The sequence below is a fragment of the Ammospiza nelsoni genome, chromosome 5, assembly GCF_027579445.1.
Source record: "Ammospiza nelsoni isolate bAmmNel1 chromosome 5, bAmmNel1.pri, whole genome shotgun sequence".
Classification (NCBI taxonomy): Eukaryota; Metazoa; Chordata; class Aves; order Passeriformes; family Passerellidae; genus Ammospiza; species Ammospiza nelsoni.
In genome coordinates, this window is record NC_080637.1 from 9,977,911 (window position 1) to 10,001,820 (window position 23,910).

The 23,910-nt window shown below is 36.1% G+C and overlaps 1 protein-coding gene across 1 annotated transcript in view; it reads left to right on the forward strand.

The window, feature by feature from the left end:
• The window catches only part of PCLO (piccolo presynaptic cytomatrix protein), a 325,495-nt gene that overhangs the window by 254,991 nt on the left and 46,594 nt on the right, over window positions 1–23,910 (forward strand). Inside the window, exons 18-22 of the mRNA XM_059471746.1 lie at window positions 5,952–6,023; window positions 8,565–8,745; window positions 9,952–10,146; window positions 11,417–11,599; window positions 22,586–22,727. Coding sequence (XP_059327729.1) covers window positions 5,952–6,023; window positions 8,565–8,745; window positions 9,952–10,146; window positions 11,417–11,599; window positions 22,586–22,727 — 773 coding nt within the window. The remainder of the gene's footprint in view (window positions 1–5,951; window positions 6,024–8,564; window positions 8,746–9,951; window positions 10,147–11,416; window positions 11,600–22,585; window positions 22,728–23,910) is intronic.

The window sequence follows — 23,910 nt, forward strand, 5'->3', positions numbered from 1 at the left end:
AATTCTCTGAAACCCTGTAAAATCTTACCAGATTTAGAATTTGAGATTCTTCCCTTGCCTCTTATAGAGCGTCCTATGGAAATCCTATTTTCTTGCCCTTCTGCTCATTAACATGGCAATTTGTAGGGATTACACTCATAAGTACAGATGTGAGAAATTAAATAAATAAATTTAAATGATAATGGAATACATTAATAAGGTAATAAATTAAGACATACGTTTCTGAAGTAGATGCAGAAATCATAGTCACTCTTTGTTCCAACAGCCATGCAAGCTAACACAAACCACAGTGTCTACCATTTTTATTTTAAAAATATGTATAAAATGTAGATATGCATTTTTAGATTTATCACTAATTCCATTAATCACATGAAAAAAATTAGAAGATATTTGATTTCCTTGTCATAGAAAGATTTAACTCACATCTGGGAAGGATGTCTGCAGAGTCTCTCTGTTTCTTGGTGTCTTCCTAACTCCAGCTGTGCTTCTGAAGCAGTGTGAAGCAATTGAGTGCTCTACTCCTCCATCTCTTCTCATAAAGGACTTTTAACCAATTTGAAAAAAGATATAATTGGCAAAATAATGATCAGTTCATTTTTTTTAGAATTATGAAGTATGTTTTATAGAGTACTGGATTTTAATGCAGTCCTGAATATTTCTGCCTTTCTTTCTGTTTTGTTCTTGATACTTTCAACTTCACTTTACACTGCCATTTCATCTTTCAGTACTTGTAAAAAAGCCCAGAATAAACAGGCTCTTGAGTGAATAGATTTCCCAATGCTCTTAATATTCTTCTCCACCACAGCCCCAAGACCTCAATACAATCTTCCCAATTTAGAATTTGGGATTTCTTTCTTCTTGTCCAGTGAGAGGAATATAGATTAAAACACTCATTTTTGCATGGAACAAAACCCTTCCCAAAGAGGGAATTGCCTTGCTGCTCATGTAATCTACACATGTAGATTTAGTAGCAGTAGCTCAGATTTGCTTCAGAGGTGTCCTGTTGTAGGTAGTGGTTTATGAGATTTTCTTACTGCTTCATGCAGGCTTTTATAAATGGTAGCTATTTGACAATTAAACCACACTGATGTTTTCCTGGCTGCAATATAAACCCTAAGTTTTCTTCAATTGGCAAAAGGGTTTGGTAAGTCTTTACAATATTTCCGAACTCAGCTTTTCACTTAGGAAAGATTCTTGGGTTTTCTTAATTTGCTTGGGGGTTCTGCTGTGACATTTCACAGACCTGTTATTAAGAGTGATGGAGTATTGTAAATTCAGGGGCTGTTTGGTGCTTTGCAAATAGATAATGATATTAATGTAGGATTTCCCAGACACTAATTTTTATGACAAGAAAAAATCTTGTATCTTTAATGTCAGTTTTCAGACCATTATTTGATTAAATATGCCTTTAGCTTGCATGTTGAATACTTTGCATTTTCGCTTTCTATTTGCAAATCCCCTTCTTTTGCCTTCCTCTGAGACTTTTATGTGGTGTTTATGTTTTTAAATGTGCAAACTTCATTTTAGAACCACATGTCTTTTATATTCAAGCATCTTGTCACACAGAACTGTGTGCAGAGAACACTGTTTCCTTCCATACCTTTCCATGACATGTATTTACTGCTAAGTAGACAAACCATGCTATGACACCAGTGTGTGAGACTTTTCTCCTACAAAATTCCATGCCCTGCCTTAGAGAACCTACAGTGAAGCACATTTCTAAATCACAAATACTTCAATGCTGATGATGAGTGTCCTCTACAATCTGAAGAACTCTCACCACGTAAGAGACCATCATTTGCACTCATAACGCTCACAAATCTGTATTTCAAAATAGTTACAGATAGAAATAGAAATACAAGCCAATAATTGCATTAGACTGAGAATGAGAGTTCTGTTCACCAAACAAGTAAAACACAGAGTTAACAGTCACATTCAAACATAAATTCATGAATTTTTATAAACAGCATTTCTTCAAAGAAATATTTCCTTTCCCCCATGCTTTTTTCTCTCCATCAAAGCAAGCATTGCTTGCAGACAGCAAATAAGCATTATTAAATATTTCCTAATATAGTTCTTTTAACGTCACTGTCTAGACTTTAGCTGGTTGTACAATTTTTTATTTTCCCTTTCTCTTTCATAAAATAGTTGAAATTAAAGTGAAAATAATTATGGGAAACGGATCACTCTTTGAAAGGAAACAGACTTGTTCAAGGTCAGAATGATTACTTTTATCACAAAGATAGCAAATTTTGCTTTGACAGTTGCAGAAAAAATAAACTGTGAATATTTAGTAATTTAAGGGTTTTGTTAAGGAATAAAGTAGAAATAATTAAAATTTGAGAGGAAGGCTGAGTACAATATTACAAATGTTGTGCAGTAATTGCTAACTCAAGTCCAATACCTACTCAGAGCAAGAAAGAAAGCATTAGAATGATTTAAGGAGAAGATGATAAAAGATGTAAGTTCTGTTGCTGGTGACCCGATTGGTATACTGTATGACCACGCTGTAAGCTGTGACTTTCTTTGCCTCAACTTCTTACTTGCCAGAAAGCAAATAAAAGCATTTACTTATATGAAATAATTCCACAAAGCAAATAGTTTTGCTGTCACTTATGTCTGTATTTGAAGGTAATATATTTAGAAAGAGTAATATTTTCAAAATCTTTGAGTGATGTGGAAGCTTATGTCTTATTTCCAAAAGTAAGGAAATCTTTTTTATGAATCAGTAAGGTATTGGTATTTAAATCTTACTTAATATATAGGACAAAAGAAAGTAAGTTCCTAAGTGACCTATAAAAAGCCTTTCTGTACTCCCATGTACCAAAGTACATAAATACAGAGAACAATAAAATGTTAAATATGAATGTAAGAAAAATAACTGTAAGGGATTAGCTAATACATTAATTTCTACTCATCAAACATCCTGACTGAAATTACAGTATTTTGTATTATTTCTGAAGTAAATATAGTAGTATGCTTTTAACATAGAGGAAAGAACTAGCGGCATTGAAATTATTTCTTTCCTAAGGCAAATCCTAGTATGAAATTGTCAAGAAATATGTGTTGAATATTTTAATTAGTGCATATTTAGCTACACAGGCAGACACTATCCATAACATCCAGACAGTTGCAATGAGGAACAAGTCCTTCTGTACCTGTGGGGTTGGTTATGCCTTCCAAAAGAGACATATTTTTCACATTGGCTGTTTCTGCCAATTCCTTCATTTTCTTTAAAATATGGCTGTCCCTATTCAGCCTAAAGCTAACTGGAGTTCACATGCAGTAGTGTGCTTCTAGGTGGATTTCTATTTAGTTTATTTTATTGCTGTTTTTGTTTTTTTTTTTTTTTTTCCACAATGCTAAGACTGAAATTGTTTGGTAGCACTTTTTTTTCAGAGTATGTTTGGGGCTCAGATGACATTCTCAATATGTGGAAACTGTGTTCCTTCTTTTTTGTGGCACTCATTTTCCTGTTGGTGCATTGCCCATTGCAGAAAGCCATGGTCAGACAGATAGAGGGTTCAGTATTGCTGTCTGTCATATTCCTGATGAGCATCAGAACTTCAGGATTCACATCCTAAAACTGATTTATGAAAGGCAGAGCCCTTATGCAGTAAGGCAGAACTGGGATGGTGAAATGGCTGCTTTTAAAACCAGCAGCCATTTAGTGCCCTTTGCCACCATGGTGGCACACAGTTAAATCTTCAGAGAAGCAAATTTGCCTCTGCTTTGAAACTCCTTTCATGCACTCTGCCTCACAAAGGTCTCTCCATGGTTTTTCATTGTCATAATATTTTATAAAAGCTTTATTAAACTAAAAGGCTTAAAATAGATTTTGAAAAGTATAGAGTACTGTAAGTTTTCATCACAATTTTATTATCACATTATTGCAAAGAAGCTAGCAAAGCATGGCTCCAGTCACTTGAAAATCTTGTCTTTTTTCCCCTTTCTGCCAAAAATTCTTCAAACCTTAGGGGTTTTTTCCCCATTTCCTGCAACTATACATTTTTCTCTCTGTCCTTGCACAGTCATCAAGAAGAAATCTCTCAAAATAGCAACAAGTGTGACAATATATTTCTGAAAAGTATTTGTGCTATCTCTTTTAAATGGTAAAAATACATATACTTAATATAGTACCTGGCAGAAAATTGTATCATCCAGGAAGCCAAAAGCATCATGGACCAATGGGTGCTCAGCTCACTTTTTCAGGTTATTTTTCATGTTGCAGTTTCAATACTGTTTTGGAACAGCAAAGAAAAGGTATTTTATTCAGTCAAGGAAATCAGCTTTAGAAATAATAGATAATAAATTTTCAAAAAATAATCTTTTTGTTCATTCTTGCAGGATATTTCTTAAACGAATGCTTAAGAAGAATATTGCTTAATTATGTAGGAATAAAACAGGAAAATAAAAGAATTGCTCTCAAATATTTTTTTTTTAAATCTTAGGTATCAAGTCGTGCTGTTGTGTGCTTAAAAAGTACATTGTTGATGCTAGAAATAGTTTAATTCCCCTTTGTGTGGGTTTCCCAGGATATGCTAATTTAAATTTTCTTTTCATAGACATTGCCTTTGCATAGTTGTGCATTTTTCCAAAGTTGGCTGGGAGCAGATGATATTCTGAATACATAATGATGAGATTAAATTATCACTTAAAGGCAATTGCAGGTTGCTAGGAACTGTTTTATTCTGGATGAAGACAAGGGGCAATGGGGGGAAATTGATGATTGTAATAACACCAATGTTGTGGGTTCAATTCTGGGTGTACAGACCATCCACTTCAGAGTTGCACTCAATGATCCTTGTGAGTCATTCTAAACTCAGAATATTCCGTGGTTCTGTAAATAGCCAAGAGTGCTTTCATTGCAAGTATATGCAATATGTACAAAGACTGGCATAGGTTATCATTTTGAGCAATGGCTTGATCCTTTGCTGTCCCTCTGTGACCAGCAGCCAATTAACAGAGCAGTGAGTGACAGGATGCTTCTGTGAGGATGATAACCTCAACTATCACATAAGAATTCATCTGAATTCTTTAATTCAAGTATGTGAAGAGTCCTCTTTTCCTCACTAACGCTTCCATTCTTCATTTGTAACTTCTCAGCCTGGCTTTGCAGACACCCTACAACCGGCAGGATTTTCTTTCAAGCCACATGAATTTATTACTGCCTTTGCAGCCACCTAATAGCCTTTTGTCCTAGCACACAAAATCAGTAATCAATCCTGCCCCTACATGTCCTCAGAGACCCCTGGAAAAATTCTCAGGTCAGTCCTTACAATAAGGTCAGCTGCTTTGGTCAACAGTTTCTCTGTCTTGTTGTCTCTTGTCATATAAAGATCACTTGTTTCTTACTGTGCCCTACAGAAGAGTGCTTGGCACAGCTACCATGCCGAACAAGATCTGCAGATAATGGGTTTTGACAGCTGCCATCAATACCCAACAGTACAACTACTGTGCATGCCTGGATCACTTGCAGAATCTCACTGACTACACTGAATTCTGCAGGCATTAAAGCCTGCTCTTCACAGATGAGGTTATGTAAATAGGGTGTTTGATATCATACATTTGAAATTCACACTCAAATGCACTTCAGGCAGATGTCTGCGTTCAGACAGATCTGGTGATGAGAAAAGCTGAAGGAACAAAAAATGGGGCCTTAAGAATCAGTTTGACTCTTGTAGTGGACATAAATTCTGCCCAAAACAACTTGTGGGAATTCCTAAAATAGGGCCAAGCCCATCTGGATTGATAACAAATAATAGTGCCAAATTATTTTTCTCAGAACAAGGCTGATGAAATGGTGAAAATTACCATGAAAATACCTTATCCTATGAAAAAGGATAAGATATTTTCATGGTAAGGAGGAAAGAGGAAATAATCTGTAGAAACCACCAGAAAGACTTGATCTGAAGTTTATGAATTTAATTATCCTTTTCCTTGAATTGCAGCTGAAAAAGAAAACGCTGGAAGTGACTGTGTGGGATTATGATAGATTTTCTTCAAATGACTTCCTCGGTGAAGTGAGTACCTTATTTCTTCCTCTCTACTAGTAATAACTGCAGGCTGTTATGTGGAGATGTTCTCTTTCAAGGTATGGTACACGTGTTAAGTAAAACTGTTTTTTACATCCCAGTTTTACTGTTGTCTTCTTAACAAATGGTCATGATTTCTTTAATTTAGACATGAAAGATAAATCCCTTTCATCTTGATTAACTGGGGGCAAGCTAATTTAGGACCCAACAAACTGTTAATTTGCTGAAAATTAATACTTTTTTTGAGTGCGAGATAGCAAAAACATTCAAAGTGACTCCAGGGGAAATTCTTTTTATGACTGAAAGCTGCCTGACTTGATTTTACCATAACATAGGAAGGTTGAGGAGGTATTAGTCTTTGTAAATGATTAAAGGTTAAATTCTGCCATCAAACCATATTTTAACACATGCACAAGTATCTTCAAGTATATTAGACCAATTTAGTCTCGCTGATCAGTCTCATTTTTTAACATTCTGAAAAAGTAATATCATTGGTATGAATGTATGAATGAAGGCAAAATATAATCTTATAATTAATAATAAATAAGATGAGTGCTCATGGGAAAAAGGTTTTCTCTTTAAAAAACAAATAAACAAGCATATGCACATATAATACAGAATTACCAGCAATAAATATGAAATAAAAATAATTAAAGATGTAATTACAAATAAAGATTATTATTAAAAACAGAAGCCCAGGAAAATCAATCTCTTGTGCAGAGTAACTGAGATTATCTGGGCTAATTCTACATTTGAATTCTGCAAAAAAGTCACAGAGTTCAGCTTCAGTTCCCCTTTTGTAACTACCAAACTGAGCAATCAGTGTCACTATTTGAACAATTACTAAAATAAATGTATAGGAAGCTGCTACATGATTACTTATTTCCTGCATCCTGTGTCCATATTCTTGTTGAGTTCAGCATGTTTTTCCAAATGCAGGGCTTTACTGAATATTTACATCCTTGTTTTTGTTATGACATTTAGAAAAGGGATGCTCCTGCAACTGCTTCTACATAAAGATTTAAACCTCTCCCCTTCAAATCTTCTTCAACCTCTAGAATTTTTTTTTAATTATTATTTCTAAATTGTGAAAGCAGTTATTTAAGGGAAAAAGGAACAGAAAATACTATCCAGTGTATCTTGGCATCAGGATGTCCAGAGGAATCCTGCCCCATAACATCAGATGTGGCACATCAAGGTCCATATCCATGGAAAGTGAAACAGAAAAAAAGGAAAGCCTCTCCTCCTACAAACAGAGCCCCCAGCCTGCACTGCCCTTTGGCAAAAATCCTCAGCCATGCTCTCTTCCAAGTAATTTTTAAAACTTGACTTAAAACCATAACAGGGAGCATGCTAAATATTCATCTGTTAAGATTAATTATAGATCTAACCAGAAAGACCAAGCCAGATCATAGTCAAGCGATAAAACTGAAAGGAAAAAAGAAAAGTCAAAAGGTTTTAACCTAGAAACCATCTAGTTGTTAGGAGACTTCCCCATCCCTGTACTTGAAGAGGTTTTCTTTAATTCTGGGTCTTGTAATAATGTGACAAAAACATTGTTCCCTGGGGTAATTGCACACTTTGTTTGTCTAGCAGTTTTAGAACTTCCCTACCTGGCATTAGTTTTAACCCTCTCACTTTAGAGCCAGTTGCAAATCTATCTTTGACCTTCCTTCCTTCAAGATTCTGTGATGAATTTCAGTACTTTACATCCCTTGGGCCCTCTCAACTGCAAGCTTATTAAGAGAGTAAGGGTCTTCTTGGTCCAATGCTCTTTTTTTTTTTTTTAAGAAATTTCACCAAAGTCCTGCTAACAATGAAGGCGGCTTAGAGCAGATTTTGTCTACAATGTTTGCAGCTTTTTTTAGCCAGTTTATTTGTTTCATTCCCACATTACTATTGCACCTCCTGTTTTTTCCCTCAGTAATGTTTGGATGCCTGAATGGTCAGCTGAATTCTATTATTTTAGTGAAGTGCAAGAGTAACCCTGTTTTTTTCTTTTTGTTGCTACTTCTGCATATGTGGATTTTTTAAAGACTCAAGAAGCATGAGCCTCATATTATTGAAGACCTCAATAAAAGCAAATATGCAACTATTTCCCCCCCTTAAAAGCACTGCTAAAAGGCAGGAAATTATAGTGCTTGCTTCTCCTATTAGAAAATGTCTCTACAGAGGCAGAATGGCTGGATGTCTTTTTAATGTCTTTTTACTGTAGCTGTCAAGCTAGTGCTCACAAGCTGCCCTCTGAACTGCCCATTTATCTTTGTGTCCTTATGCCACAGCCAAGGGACTCAGCTCACAGTCTTGACTGAGGTCCTGGTGAGGAGACATTGGTTCAGGCACATCAGTATGCTACTGAATCTGGGTTTGGGGTCACAGCATGCCCAGGGAGTCCTGAATCTGTCAGCACAAAGCCTTACACCCTTCACTCTTACACCTGACTGCAACTTCTGAGCTCGTCTCTCCTGATGTGTGCAATCATGAATAGGTCAGGTACAGGCCATATATCATACTTTGATTTATTTGTAGGTATTGATTGAGTTATCCAGCATCTCTCAGCTTGACAACACTCCTCGGTGGTATCCTCTTAAAGAACAGAGTGAAAACATAGATCATGGGAAATCTCATTCTGAAAAGAGTAGCCAGCAATCTCCAAAACCATCTGTCATCAAGAGCAGAAGTCATGGAATCTTCCCGGACCCCTCCAAGGGTAGGAATGACTTGGTGCACCTGATACGAAATGTTTTCCCAGATGATGTGTAAACCTTTGCTATGTGTAAGTTCTAATAGAAAAATAAAGATACTGGTATGAAGTTTGTATAAATTTTTATTTAAAATGCATTTATCTCTGTGATTAATTAGTTGGAGACAAAGTTTAATTTGTCTCAATCTTGTCAGCCAGCTTACTGAGCAATTATGTCCTTAAAACAGCAGCATACAGACTCTACTACTACTCTGGATGTGCTTTGCACATCTGCTATAGATTCTGTGCCCTTTTGATTTTCTTGATAGGCTGGGGCAAACTAAATACATATTTAGCTTTCTATTTGTCATGTTCCTTAAATATTCTACGGATTTTTTTTTCTGAAAATGCCACGTTAATATTTTATAGAACAACAATTATGCTACAATAATGCATATGCATTTCCAGTCAGTGATAATGGATTGTAGCACATCTCAGTTGTATTGGAAATCAGTGGAGCTGATACAGTAGAAATATGTTAATGTTTACAAAAGCAGAATTGATCTCAGTGTCTCCTGGTTCAAGAAATTTATCTCTCTTCTTTTTATACTAAGTAGTCAGTGGACAGGTGCTCTCTTAAAACACATTATGTGTCCTATCAAAGCAAAAAACACTCCATCTACAATCCAAATGAGTGCCCCAGGGGGACAAGACTCTGCTCCATCTCCTCTCTATTTCTCTGTTTAACATTTTGCCAGGGACTGGTGTCTATATAAGATGTCTGTCTGAATTAGAGGTAAGTATAGAAGATATTGTAAGTTAGGCTGTGATTGTCCTGATGGCATTATTCAGGACAAAATGACTTGTATTTGCTAAGTTTTTGGTGCTGGTGTAGGTGATGCTGCTTAGCCTCAACATACTACAGAAGAGAAAGTGGAAAACACCACTCCATCATTCCAGTTTGAACCAGCACAGGTGGTCTAATTCACAGGTGATAAACAAACTAATACTAAATTAATTATTCTCTGGGCCAGGTAACAGTGGGGAAGTAGAAAATAATGCTTTGTAAGAGTTTCCTAATTGTGATATATCCTGATGCTTTAAATGGAAAGGCACAGCTTAACCTTTATTCCTTGTTTTGGAATTCAGCTAGAGAGACCAGTCATGAGGAAGAGAATGAAAATGTCTGTTTTTAATAAATGCAAGAGTTGTGCTTCTTCGTTTCCCTGGTAGACATGCAGGTGCCCACCATTGAGAAATCCCACAGCAGCCCAGGGAGCTCCAAGTCTTCTTCCGAAGGCCACCTCCGCTCTCACGGTCCCTCCCGCAGCCAAAGCAAAACCAGCGTCACCCAAACGCACCTGGAAGACGCTGGGGCCGCCATCGCCGCTGCTGAAGCAGCTGTGCAGCAGCTCCGCCTTCAACCAAGTAAAAGACGCAAATAAATTCCTCAGCATGGCAGCTTAATGTTCATCTGTTGCCTTTTTCCCTGCTGTCCTTCCTTTTTCGGCTGTTTTTCCTTTTTTATTTTTTCTGTTCTTGACACACTGTGCTCACTCTGTTCAATGTCTTTCTTTGTGTGCCTGTGTGTGAATACATATAATTACAATATACTCTTGTATTTAGAAGTCTTTTGTTTATTTAGTTATCTGTTTATTTTATAAAGACTGCAGTGAAACTGGCTGTTTCTCCATCAGTCCCTTCACTCATGGTCCATGATGTTCCATGGTTGTGCATGACACAGAGAAGTCCACTGTGTTTTGGTGTCACTAAATACCTACCAATGAAATAATCAAAATCTGCAGAGATGCAACTGCCAGCTCTTCAAATTGCATACAAGACTGAGACCACATTAATAACAGGATGTATCTATAAGTAGCAAGCATGAAGGATAGTACTATACACACAAAAGAAGATTTGAAGTTAAAGAAACTTTTTTTTAACTACATGGCTGAGATTTCTATTTTTGAAACATGACTGTAAATATCTATTTTATTTTTTTTTTTGAAAGGAAATATAAGGCAACTTTCTTTATATCTCAGATAGGACTGTGTTAGTGATGAGCAGAACAGAAATACAATAAAAACATTAAACACAATAATTGCAAAACCATTAAACACAGAATAACAGAGACAGTAACAATACCAGATTTCAACAATGTTGTCGAGTTAGCAAACTCAAAGGGAGTTGAGAGCTAAGTCAGGTGTCAGAGTTCAATTTTTTAAGTAGATTTTTACCGTGGATTGATTAAGGGTCAAGGTAGATTTCATCTGATGACTTCAAATAGGTTAAAATAAATTAAAACTATTCCATTCAAAAAGATTACTCTCCAGAGTATACTTCAGACCAGTATCATCTGATTGCTAGCTGAGGGTTTAGTTGATGGCAAATTAAATCTCTCTGACTGTGAAGTCATTGTGTTTGTCTTTAGGATTTGTTGATATGCCATAAACTCACCATGGTATAATGCAAAACTGGGGGAAAATTATTTCCCTTGTCTTCACTGTCATTAATACAGAAACAGCCAGTTTTGATACTCTTTAATGCTGTGCATGTGGTGTCTCTTTGGTGTTTGAAAACACTACTTACTTAAATACAGAAAAAAAAAAAACCCACTTCTGTTTGCATGAATAACATTTAAGCTGGTTCCATCTGAGGATACATACTCTGGGTTTCCATTTCACCCACACTGCCACAGCAGCACACAAAAGCGGTCAGTCTAATCATGCCAGGAAGCAGCACAGACACAGCATAGCAGGAGTCCTCCCTATTCAAAGAACTCAGTCTGACAATCTGCCTCCACCAGCCAATGACAACAAAGACCAAAGCCAACTAGCCCTCAGGAAAGTGATGTCTGATGGACCAGTCAAGCCTGAAGGAGGTGAGCAGAAAGACATGGTTAAGAAACCAACTACATCCCAAATACTTCTTGCCATGTCGACTAATTCATTGCGATATTTAATTATTTATTTTATCCCTCCATTAAGTGCTGTAAATGTTAACATGAATCAAGAACTCTGCTTGATTTTTCCACCTATCAGCGCATAAATCCATCATGAATAACTGTGCTAAGAAACATTATGAAACAACAAATGTGTGCACTTCCATTCCACTGGAGTACTTTGAATTCTGTTGAAAAGTAGTATAGCTTTGCTCATGTTGTTGCCTAATAAAAAGCATGCATCCAAGCTGGTCTGCTTAAGCATGATTGGACATTTCTTGTACTGTGACAAAAACCTAACTGCACATTTTTGTTTCTAAAAATGTAATTGGGACAATAACAATTCCTGTTTCCTCTTCCAACACAATTGTCATATCAACAGTCGTTAGCATAGATAATTTTTCAAACCACCAGTGGAAAGGAAAGGAGTTTTGATCCATGTATAGCTCAATTTCTTGATAATTTTCGTATCAGCATCTTTAAAAATTATTTTCTACTTGTAGGCACCTGTAATACCACATATCATCAATTTATTCCCTCATCACAAATAAAGAGCCAGAATCTCAATCAGTTCAAATTGCCACTGTTCTTTTGACTTCTGGTGCATCTTGTTTATTTCCATGGAATCTGAGGGATAATCCAAATAAATGTACTGACTGAATTCCCAGATGTTCTTTTGTGCTGTAATCCCTTCCTAAGCTCTCAAGATGCATTGAAGGTTTTTCTGTCAACACCGTTGCACACATTGGGCAATATAAACTGGCTGAGGGGTGCAGGAGAGAAGGAGGAAATGGTACTTCAGACAATATATTCTAAGGGCAACAAGTCATTCAGACAACTACTGTGATGTTAAAACAACAAATAAACAGGGCAAAAGTAACAGGCCTTTTTAAGCATATTTAGAAATGAACGTTTTTCTCTTAGGAGAGCCTTTAGAATTCTTCCATAAATCCAGGTATTTACACACAAACACACACCCACCCGCTGTATTACTCTATGGCTCAAATCTGGACGCTCAGCTCAGGCAGAACCAGGGAATGCTGTGGTACAAGCTCAGCATCATGTCTGAAAGCTGCCTGCCACTCCTGGGGGGTAGACCGTTCAAATCTAAATGACTTATGATCTTTTGAGGTGTTGTGTCTGTCGAGTGTTATCACTGACTCATAGCCCTGTGGTGATGCCTTTTCACATAGATAGGTAATGCAAAACATTTTGCTTGTGATATAAGATTGAATATATAAAGTTCAGATATACTTTAATAAAGAAATAGTGAGTCTGTTGGCTTCAAATGCCTATGCCAACAAACTGTTATTCTATCTTCTTTATTTTTAAAATTTAAAAAAGAATATATACTGATATGTACTTGGCTCAGCAATATTGGAAACATCATAAAGAGTTATGGGAATAAGAGTCCCCATTATAAATAATGAGTCCACATTATAATTATAAGAGTCCACAATAATATATAAAAAAGGTTAAAATTGTTATGAAGACATGTAGTACTTCTGTCTTTTTACTTCTGACAAATAAAACACAATCCTTGGTCACCTCCACAATGTTTACAAGTCTGGTTTCAGACCTGTGGGATGTTTTGGCTTTTCTTTATTGTTCCAAAGATAGTTTGTCCAAATTTATTCATATGAGGTGGGCCACTAGTTACCATTTTGAGGTTAATGACTCTCATGGCTTTTAGCAGGAATGAAAAGCAAGATGATTTCACAGCAGTTTTGTGGACTATGATAGCAAAATGAGATGAGCCTATAACCTCTAATGGAAAAAGCACCAAAGATACTCAAAACAGCTTCCAACTTATGGACTTCTTTGTGGGACGAAGAGATGATAAATAAAGGAGAGATTTCCCCTTCATTGTGAACTATGACTATCAGGGCATTGTCAGTTTCCAGGTCCATTCTCAAAAAGGGATGATGCATGTTTATGGCACTCACTTCCATTATACCCTACGTTATTTGTAGCTGCAAAAGGACATGTTAGGAACTGGTTTTAATGACTGAACAGTCATCTTGGCAAGTTAGTAAATTTTTGTTACTATGTCTCAAAGCCCTTTACTAAGGAAGCCATTACAGATAATACACAAAATTATTATTATTTTTTTGCCACAGCTATTTCTCTGTGTATTTATTAAATAACAGCACCTTTTAGAAGAATTATTTGGATTTTTTCAGGCTAAGTACACAAAGGTGCTGGAAATGATTCTGTGTGTGAAGTCCTTTTTGCCTAAGATAATCCTCAGAAAGAGTGTCCTCCTTTGATCTTGCCTCTCAATAGCTCCATTTTTTCTCTTGAATTGATCTGGCTCTAGAAAAAACAACAAACCAAGCAAGACAAGGATCCTGTCATTCTGACAATGTCTCAGATAATTCCTTCTCTAGTTCTGATTCCTAGGACCCTTTCTATTGGGTCTATTTTGTCAGTTATCAATTGTGTGTCTGTTGAGAAATAACAAGGAAATCAAACAAGATCAGAACCTATAGCATAAATAGCATATTTTGTAAAAACAAGTCTTTCATCAGTTTTTTTTTGAATTGAATTGTTTCTGTATTCCTTTTACAGAGTAAAAAATGTATTTAAGTCAATCTGCTTTAAAATTAAGGTAAAGATGCAACAAAAACATTAGGTTTTGCTGAGAACCTTTGTAAAATCCAACAGTCAGCTACAGCAGTTAATTAAAAATAAACCCTGAAGTATAATTTTGTCATTGCCCATGAGAGATAAGAGTGTGATCTACAAAGAAACCAACTGCATGCTACAATTTCCAATCACATCCCTCAGAGAGGAGCAATAACATTTCAGAGCCAACTCTTTGAAGGCAGAAGTTGCAAGGGATCCAAGTCAGAGGATGGGTGGAGTTAATTTGATTTAGGTTTTGTGCAATATATGAATCATTCCCAATTACATATTCACTTAAAATTAAGCTCATTCCCTTCAACATAAATTTGTGTATTAAGAGTTTATCCACCAGATGAGTCAGTTTTGGAAACAGTGTGAATCAGTCCATCACCTTTTCAGTCACTAATTTATCCCACAAAAGAATCTTCTCATTATATGGAATTTTCTTGGTAGGTCAGTTATGTTTAAAATAAATTATTTTAGAATTCTTCAGATACTTGAAAAGTTGGAGGATTATTCAGAACACCACCAGTTCTCTGGATACATGCATATGAAACAGTAGGTGTATTTGGAATACAATTTTTACTGATTTTATATAAAAAGTCTTTTCAAACCTAGCTTATACATTTAAAGGAATTAATAACATTCTTTAGTTTTAATACCTTTCAATAAAGTAAATAAGAAAGACAAGATCTGAAAAAAAACTTCAGCATCTGTGATAAGCAGAAATGTGTACTACCTCTGCCTCACCATAGTAGAAACTTGATTGGTTTGTCCTTTGCAGAGAAAAAGATGCCAGCTTTTCCCCTAAAGGACAATGATTGTGCAATGAAAAATCAATTCCTTTATTACATTAGAATATCCAAGCGTGAAAAAAACCCATTACTTTATGACCAAATAAGAGAATTTCTAGAAATTTATTTCAAACCTTCCTAGCACAGAAGAACAGTGAATTAATATTTAAATAGTAAATAGCTCAGTAAGTGAATTTAAGTCTCAACATCATTGTAGGCCTATACATTTTTTATTCTTTCCAACAGACACTCATGAAAAAGAAGCTACAAGTCAATATCCCATTCCTTGTATATCTTTTGCTGATGGCAGCCATAGGCAACTTCTCTTCTATTTGGCTCACATTAACCCAACCAAAAAAGGAAGCAACTTGCCACAATAAAAATACTGCTATACTCACCTGAACTAGGTAGCAAATGTTAAAGATCTAGAAAAATTGCCATGTGTTTCAAAGATCCAAGCATCCCTCTTAATTTAAGGTAATACCAGCATTATAATTCTACAGGAATTTCTGTCTAATTTTCAATAATGGAAAGAGTTTTTCAAGGTCAAACCTCTATCAACTTAAAATTACATTTCCTTAAAACATCCTCTGACACATGTACCTGGTATTATATGTTTTTGTCACTGAAAATGGTGGGGTGGGGGAGCTGGGGGTGAGGAGGATGGGAGAAAATGGAGCCCCACAGAATTTCATAGAGAATATTTCATCTTTTACATTATGCATTTTCCATCATGAGACAACAGCTTTTCCAAACAGTTGTATGTCAAGGGATTTAACTGGCTGGGGGGAGATGTACTCTCGTACTCTCAGAGATGATATTGTTAGCTAGAATACCTCCAGTTTCAAAACTCCACATCAGCATTTTCAGAATGGTACCCAATTAAGCCTATCAATTTAAACATCTCAAAGAATTCCAGTTTAAAACACTTTAGTTCAAAAGGCAGCACATCTGCTTATAACTGTCTTGAACCAACAACTTGCACACAAGCTCACTTAAATGTCAACATAATAGGTTAAAGCTACACAGAAATGTAATGTGGTGCTTGCATCAAGACATTGTCATCACTGTACAACCCATGATACAAGTCTGAGCCAGAATTGTGTAATTTCTAGCCACCTAGCTGCAAGAAATTAAAATTTATATAATTTTCCTTATCACTAAGTTCTATTTGCTGGCTTTAGCAACAATGGAATGAAAGGAAATTGATTCCTAGGTTACATAAATCTTCTGAATTGGATATGATTGTGGTTTCAAATACCTACTAATTTGGGATCCCTTTTGGTCTGTACCCATTTTCACACATTTAATAGGCAATGCCATGTTTTAATTTCCTACATTATTTTAGGATATTTCCTTCACACTTATATAATTTATAGCCCAAAGCTGTTTAGTGACTCATGTCACTAGTTTCTTAATTTCCAAGTTAAATGGGCCTTCATATTGCTCCAAATAACCCATTTCCAAGAATCATTATCAAAACAAGAACAGTTTGTCCCCAATCTCTGCAGATAGCAGAGAGTGTCTTTTCAACCTTGTTCCAATCTAATAGCTGGCCCATTTTGCTTTGGTTATTCCTGCTATTTACTCTTTCACCATTTTAAACTGACATGCAATTTCAGAGAATTGCTCAGCTTCTTCATTTGATAACTCTTATTTCAAAAGTATTTTTTCAACATTCTGTAGGGTAGACTAACCCTACGGAGTGCATGGAAAGTTATTTCATCCAAATTGCTTTCCTGGGTAAAGAAATTACTTCAGTACAGTTTAAGAAATGTGTTGTTGTTCTTCTGTTACTCATCTCAGATGGTAAATTTCTCTGTAAAGGGTTGTCTTGAACTTTCACAAAGTATCCCTGCTCAGTATATGGTCAAATCCATGTCTAACATACAGCTGTGGCTGAGATGGGTGACACCATGGCTTAAAGTCCTGTTCAGTATGAGGGACCATTAGGAAAATAAACTTTCTCTGCTGACCTGAGGTGGATGTGTTTGATCACCAGTTGTTTATGCATCCCCAATCTGTTGCCAGTTCACAAAAGATGCGACAAGCAGTTCCAACAACAGTTTTACCCTAACAGAACTAGCTGGAGCAGCTCTTGCTTTTAATGCTAGCAAACACTTCATGAAAATAGGAAAATTGGCATTTGGGGCACTTTGAGCCCTTGAAACTGGCCTTTGGGGCACTTTGAGGTTGGAGCACTTGAAACACAAGGCTACTGAGAGTGAAGGACAGCCAAGCTTCTGCCAAAAGACACTGAATGAGATGCCCAGTCTATTGGTCATCAGAAAGTTACACAGAGCAAATGGGTGTTTTCACCTTCTCCCATGGGCTTGCATCTTTTTGGGAAGACTCAGAGTGATGCTTTCAGCCTTTTTTGTCACCCAGAGTTTCTCAGAAGTTGGACAGTTAAAAGAACAATTTCTTTCAAGTAATTAGAGGGCAATTGGGGAAACTTAATCCTGAATCCACACTTGAAGGCTTTTTTCCCTCCTCCTGTCTGGTTCACAAACAGAACCATCATTCCCAATGTGTTTAGACTGTGTAATTCTGTTTCTAGACAGAAACTGGAAAAGGGAACATCTAAAATTTATTCACCAGGAGAAAGTGCTGGTTGAGTCTGTTGTTCCTCCATATGAAGCACAGAACTGTAAAGTCAACTTGTCTTAAAAAAGCATCCATTCACTGTTGAATGGCTGGAGTGGCTGAGAGTGCTGGATTGTTTCCATTTTCCTGCTGACTGATTTAGTAGCTCCTGGTTATAGGTCTTGTGTGAATGATCAATCTTCCCTATATTAAGTTTTAACAAAGGATCTTCTCTGTTGTCTGTCGAAAAAAGACTTTTCTGAAACATTAAGTGAAATCATATGCCTTCCAAGCTTTCCTCTCTTACTGATTTTAATACTATATATTCTTCATACTAAGGCATGACTTATGCATTTTTCTTGATTCTAAAGGTCTTTTTTCTAACTGGGTCCGTCAGCCAAAGCATAAGCAAATACATATTTTTTCCATACTAATAATAATTTTAAAAAGTAGAAGTAAAAAGATGGAGTGGATAGTGGATAGTCAGTGCCAACCTCCATTTTATTGAATCAGCAATTCTTTTCCAAAAAGGCATAAGGGTTGAATTTATTATGTTCAAACATCATTCTGTTGAATTTTTTTCTTCTTCCTGTAAACCATGCAGAGTACAAAAGGCATCAGTCTAACCATTATAATTTTTTTTTAAAAGCCTGGTCCTACACCAGGTATAAAATTATCATCCACTTTCTTGGAACCTGAAATAATTACTGCAAGCAGTTGAGAACTTTTCCAACTCATTTATATATTATTCACTAGAATCATTGACCTGAAATTTTGCTCATGCCAGAGCCTGTAAAACAGGCAGTTTAACAGAATCACTCAGAGGCAGCATTAACACCACATTTCAAACCACTAAATGTGACATATGTACCCATTAACACCCATTCCAAGCAGAGAACATTTCATCTCATCGAGGGAACTACTGGCTAAAATAGGATTAACAGATGAAAATTAAACCAAACCACAACAATAACTTTTTATAATAGGAAAATCTGTGCCCTATTTCAGAGAAACCAGCTCATATTAGGGTTTTAAACTTTCATTTCATAGTTCTATTCTTCACAGTTAAATGGGTGGGCAGCCCAGATATGATGATATTGCAGTGCTTAGAAACTGCCAAGCACCTGATAAAGTGTGTAAAAAGTTTACAGAAATAGGGCTGGAGGGGGCAAAGGGATATCTCCTTTCTCCCAGAGAGAGGCCAAATGAAGGTGCATAATGACCTTCAGCTAAGTTTGGTCTCTTTCATCTGCTGGGACCTGAAGAGTCTTTTATCTAAAAATGTAAAGTTTTAAGAATAATATGCAATTGACAGAAAAAGCTTGCCTTTGGGAAGTATTTTAAAAGTTTTTTAGGCTTTCTAAGAGTTGTTAAAAGGTTTTAATTGGGTTGGTTGGGTTTGGGGTGGTTGGGGGGGGGGTGCATCACTTAAGAGCCAGAGAATAATTTGCAAAATCAAAGGGCAAGGAAGCAATGAAGCACTCTGGGTACTTAATATTCAAATGATGAAAAGTGCCTTCACCTGCATTCTTATTTAGGTAAACATTGTAGATTTCTGTAAAGCAAGACTGCACCTTGTAGCTTCAGGCACCTGTGTGAAACCAGATGACAATATCTAATCTTTGGACCGAAGTGAATCCATATGAAACTGTTCAAATGCTACAGACCAAAGCATCTCCTGCCAGAATTTTGCTGTCAACATCCATGGACTGAAGAATTTTCTAGCATAGGCAGATGTAAGCAGAAGCTCTGTAACTCATAACCTGCCTTAATACCATAATTAAAAGTAAAATTAAAACTAAATATAATGCAATAGTTGTCTATCCTTTATGTGGATATGAACCCAATTAACCAAGCAAGGTAGAAATTGGTCTGACAGGACTTCACAGACCTTACATAGACTGGTAAGACTAGAGGAGCAACAGAATGAAATCTGACTTTCTTGCTAAAGTTTCTAAGATGATGTTTGCATGTATTCAAAAAGAAAGGACAAGACTGCAAATGAGTGTGCATACTAGTTTCTTACATATAAGAGCATGGAACTAGTTCTATCTTTCCACATAGAGTAGAACTATAACCATAGTTATACTAACTCTCAGGGAAAATATTGCATAACAGCAAGCATTGCCACATCATCCGAACTCCAAAGTTTTGTACATAACCAGCAGAAACTTAGAGGTGTAGATGTATCTGTAAAAATCCCAACATGTAGAAAATGTGGGTGTCTCACAAGTTATGAGATGATCTCTGTATCCAGATTCTGAATTTGTCATGAAACCAGCTGTAAATCTATTTGTGGATTTCATATCTTGTCACAAACTGACACTGTGATTCATTACTTTCATAGAGCAGACAGGGCAAAAAAAAAAGAATTACATTAAACTTTAGAATTTTCAAAATCCAGTCATGAATCTAAACTTGGATCCATTATAACCATTCACCAAGTGAAGTGACCTTATGGAAAAAAACATCAATATGGAAAATTATGTAAATTGGTGAAAACAGTAGAAAAACTAAAAATACAGCATACTGAATGTGTAATCAGGGTACAGCTGTTTCAGAAGAAACAGCTATGCGTTGATTATAAATAGATTAAGCAAAACTTCTAACCCATTTCTAAAGGCTTTATTCAAGCTTTTCTGGATTGAACTAAATGCTAGGTTCTTACTGGTTTTAGAAATCCACCAGTAAAGATACAAGAAATACTGGTTTTTACCGCAAAATCAGTAAAAAAACCCCAAATCCTAGATATGAAAGATCCTTTCAGGCCACATATGTTATGGTGGAGATTTATGCTACACTAAGTAAATTCATGCCTAAGGGAAGAACTGAAGAATATTTTCTGTGCTGGCACAATATTGTTTTGGCTTCCATGGGTTTTGCAGACGTGTTGATCTCCCATTTGTACTCACCTTTGAGGCATTTCTCATGCCATGGCACAAAAAAAAAAAAAAAACCCAACAAAACAACCTAAACTAAAGGAACACTCAGAATTCCAAACAGACAACATTGGGAGACACAGAGGTCTTGCAAAGACAATGAGAACTGAGGAAATAAATCCGTTTGGGACAGGCATGAGAGAGCCACAATTCAGGCTGTTAAATACAGGGCAACTGGCAATGATATGTTATAACAGAGAGTTTGACCTCTCCTCTCTGAAACATCACTCTTGCCCAGCACCTCTCAGCAGCATTTTGCTGACATGACACCACAGGTGTAGGAATTCCCTCACAGCACCACCAGGTGAAAGAGATAGAGCAACCACTGCACACAGCCACCCCACCTGGCTCTCTCTGGAAAAACATGGGTGCCTTTCCTCCAGGTGAGATATTGAGAGTATCTGCTAATGACACCATGGTTTTAAAATTTATTCCTTTGTATTTACATCCAAGAAGGCAGCCTGTGATCAATGTGTAAAGTCATGGAATAGGGCTAAAGAATAATTTTATCTGAAAACAAAGTAGACTGACAGATTCCACTTCTGGCTCTGGGCAATAGTGGAACAAAGGAGATTAATAGAGTTGAAATGATAAAAAAGTTATGTGACAACTTGGTTTACCAGTGAAGAATCACCACGGAGAATAAGGATTCCTTATCCCAATTCCTTGGGATTGTTCAAGGATTGATGACATGAGAATTGCTTCATTTGTTGTTCATTATAGTTCAAATTACTCACCTGTTTTTGCATTATGTTTGAGGACTTACACTCAGTTTCCTGTTCCCACATCAGGCCGCATGCAGCGATCTTCATCAAAAATATTATTCAGTTAGTCAGACATAAAAAATATTGATTGCCAGTTTAAAGTAAGACACTGTTGGGGCTCTGGCTCTTATTAAAATTCCAGTTAGATACTTGTCCAATTTATTTTTAAAGAAGAATTTCTTTTAACTACTTTTAAAGGAGTTTCACAGTTCAGCAAAATAACATAAAATCTCATTAAGTCTTCATAGAAAAATAACTTTGCAAAACATTATTTTCTATCTTCAGTATATATGCTCAGTAGGTTGAAATAGATGAAACATGAAAATAGCAGATGTACTAGAGGACATTTAGAAAAAAATAAACAACAACCGAAATCTGTATTAATATTCCCAGACAATTGTGTTATTCAATATGAGAATAGCTACTCTATTGTTCCTGTATTAATTACTATGTGTAATGTCACTGTGTCCTTTTTCCTTTGTATTTCTCAACTTGCAAAATGCAAAATACTGGATGATTTGTTCATGTAGTGCAGTAATGTCCAAAACACAAAATAAGGCAATCTGAATTAAAACTAACATATGGTATTCTAACACCAAATGGTATAAAATTCAATTTAGGCATCTCCCATCAAATTATGTTCATTAAAATTCTATGCACATAGTAAGAGAGATCCAGATGGGTAGGAGCAGTTGAGAAATATAATGCTTAGCTGTGTTATGTCTGAAGAGGGGTGGGGATATTCTCTGTGACTATAGGTTTTGTGCTTACACATCTTTGCAAACTCCTCTCCTCAAAATCACCTAATGCAAACAACATTTCATAAAGAATATGAGGGAAGCCCCACTGGGGCTTTCATTTTTACAAGATTATTGTATGAAATATTTAGGATGAAAAACTGGTTTTCTGACACTTTAATCAGAAAAGCAGTGTTAACCATTCTATCCCGGTCTTGTTTTTTCCTTCAGGCTGTTGATTTGAACTATTAACATGACTGGAGAAAAAAAAATATGGTGGTGTACTATTATTTGGTTTAGAGCATCTGATTCTCCATAAAAACAAACTTCATCTGCAAAACAATATTTGAATGTAAAATATAAAAGGAAAGTGTTTGCAGCATGTGATTTTGATATATTATTTTTTTTTTTTTTCTTCATGTCAGTGCTACTGATGTCTTACAAGTTTTTGGTAACCAAATGTTCCTGCCCTGTACAGCAAGGTCTGCTAATCACCGACCTGCAGAAAGCTCTGTCTCCACTGGCTCATCAGCCAGTAGCTTTGGCAGTGGATACAGCATGGACAGTGAAGGCAGCAGCAGTGCCACGGGAGAGAATAATCTATTTCCCATCCCCAGAATGTAAGGTTTTTCCATTCCTGTATTGTATCCTCCATGCAGAATTTACAGCACTTTCACTGTGCCACTCATCTTCTTATGCAGTTTCCTCTGCAGACTTGAGTTATGCAGTAGCAGAGCAGCTAAAGGGGGGGTTTCCCCACAGTTCACACTTTTATTCTGCTTTGTTGAGCATTGAATTGTTAATAACCAATCAAACCTCTGCCTCAACCTTGTGAATTTCTTCCTGTCATGTAGGAGATGTGCTGGTCTCAGCCCTTGATGAATGTGTGTAGAGATGGGCTTAGCTTATGTTTTAAAAGTGCAATTATTGTAGGATTGAGAAAGCTTAGGTTAAGTTTTCAGATTTTCCTCCCTCTGTAAAGAGATGTTACTAGTGCAAGGGGAATTCATATTCTGGATACAGCCCAGCTTTTCCCAAGTTTTTAGGAGTTTCAAAAGAATTTCTCAGTTCTTGGCTGGAAAAAGCTTTTTGGTACAGAGTCCCTGTAGGAATTATCAGGCTACTGTCAGGGTAATGATCCTATAAAATGATTTAATTTTACAAATTTCTTACCCAGTTAAGTACTCCATAGAGAAAAGTTTTGCCAGAATTTTTTCACCTCCTCTGTCAGCATGCACCATCATTTACGAATTTCATTTATATTCCTTAATAGGACAAAGGAAGTTCTAATTAACTAAGTGATTCTGTCCTGAAAAAAATTTACAGATTGACTGTTCTCAAAATATTAGTTGGTAGTCAATATTGATTCATTGTCTGCAATAGTTGTTCAATATTTTCTCTGGAACAAAAAAATTTTGCTTTTCCCTTGAAGTTGTGAACAAAAAGATACAAAAGAGATAAGCTTCCTAGAAAAACTTGAATGAAGTGAAAATTCTCTAGAACTGTGATATTTCTGACTATTTATCATTTAATAAATATAGCACAATGGTATTTGTCTACATCTTGTCAGTAACTAAAGGGAAAATAGAGATAAATCTAAGACTTCAATCTCACTTTCAGAATCCAGGAGGATTATGTGAGCTTAGATTGTAGGGTGCTAATTGTTTGATTTGCATTGGATTTTTCACTCATGTTGTTCTAAGTTAAAAGGGGAAAAAAAGATAAACTTGGACTTTGACAAGATCAAAAGAAAAAGAAAAATATTGGGCTGTCATTCCTAGTGAGAAAAGCAAAGATACATAA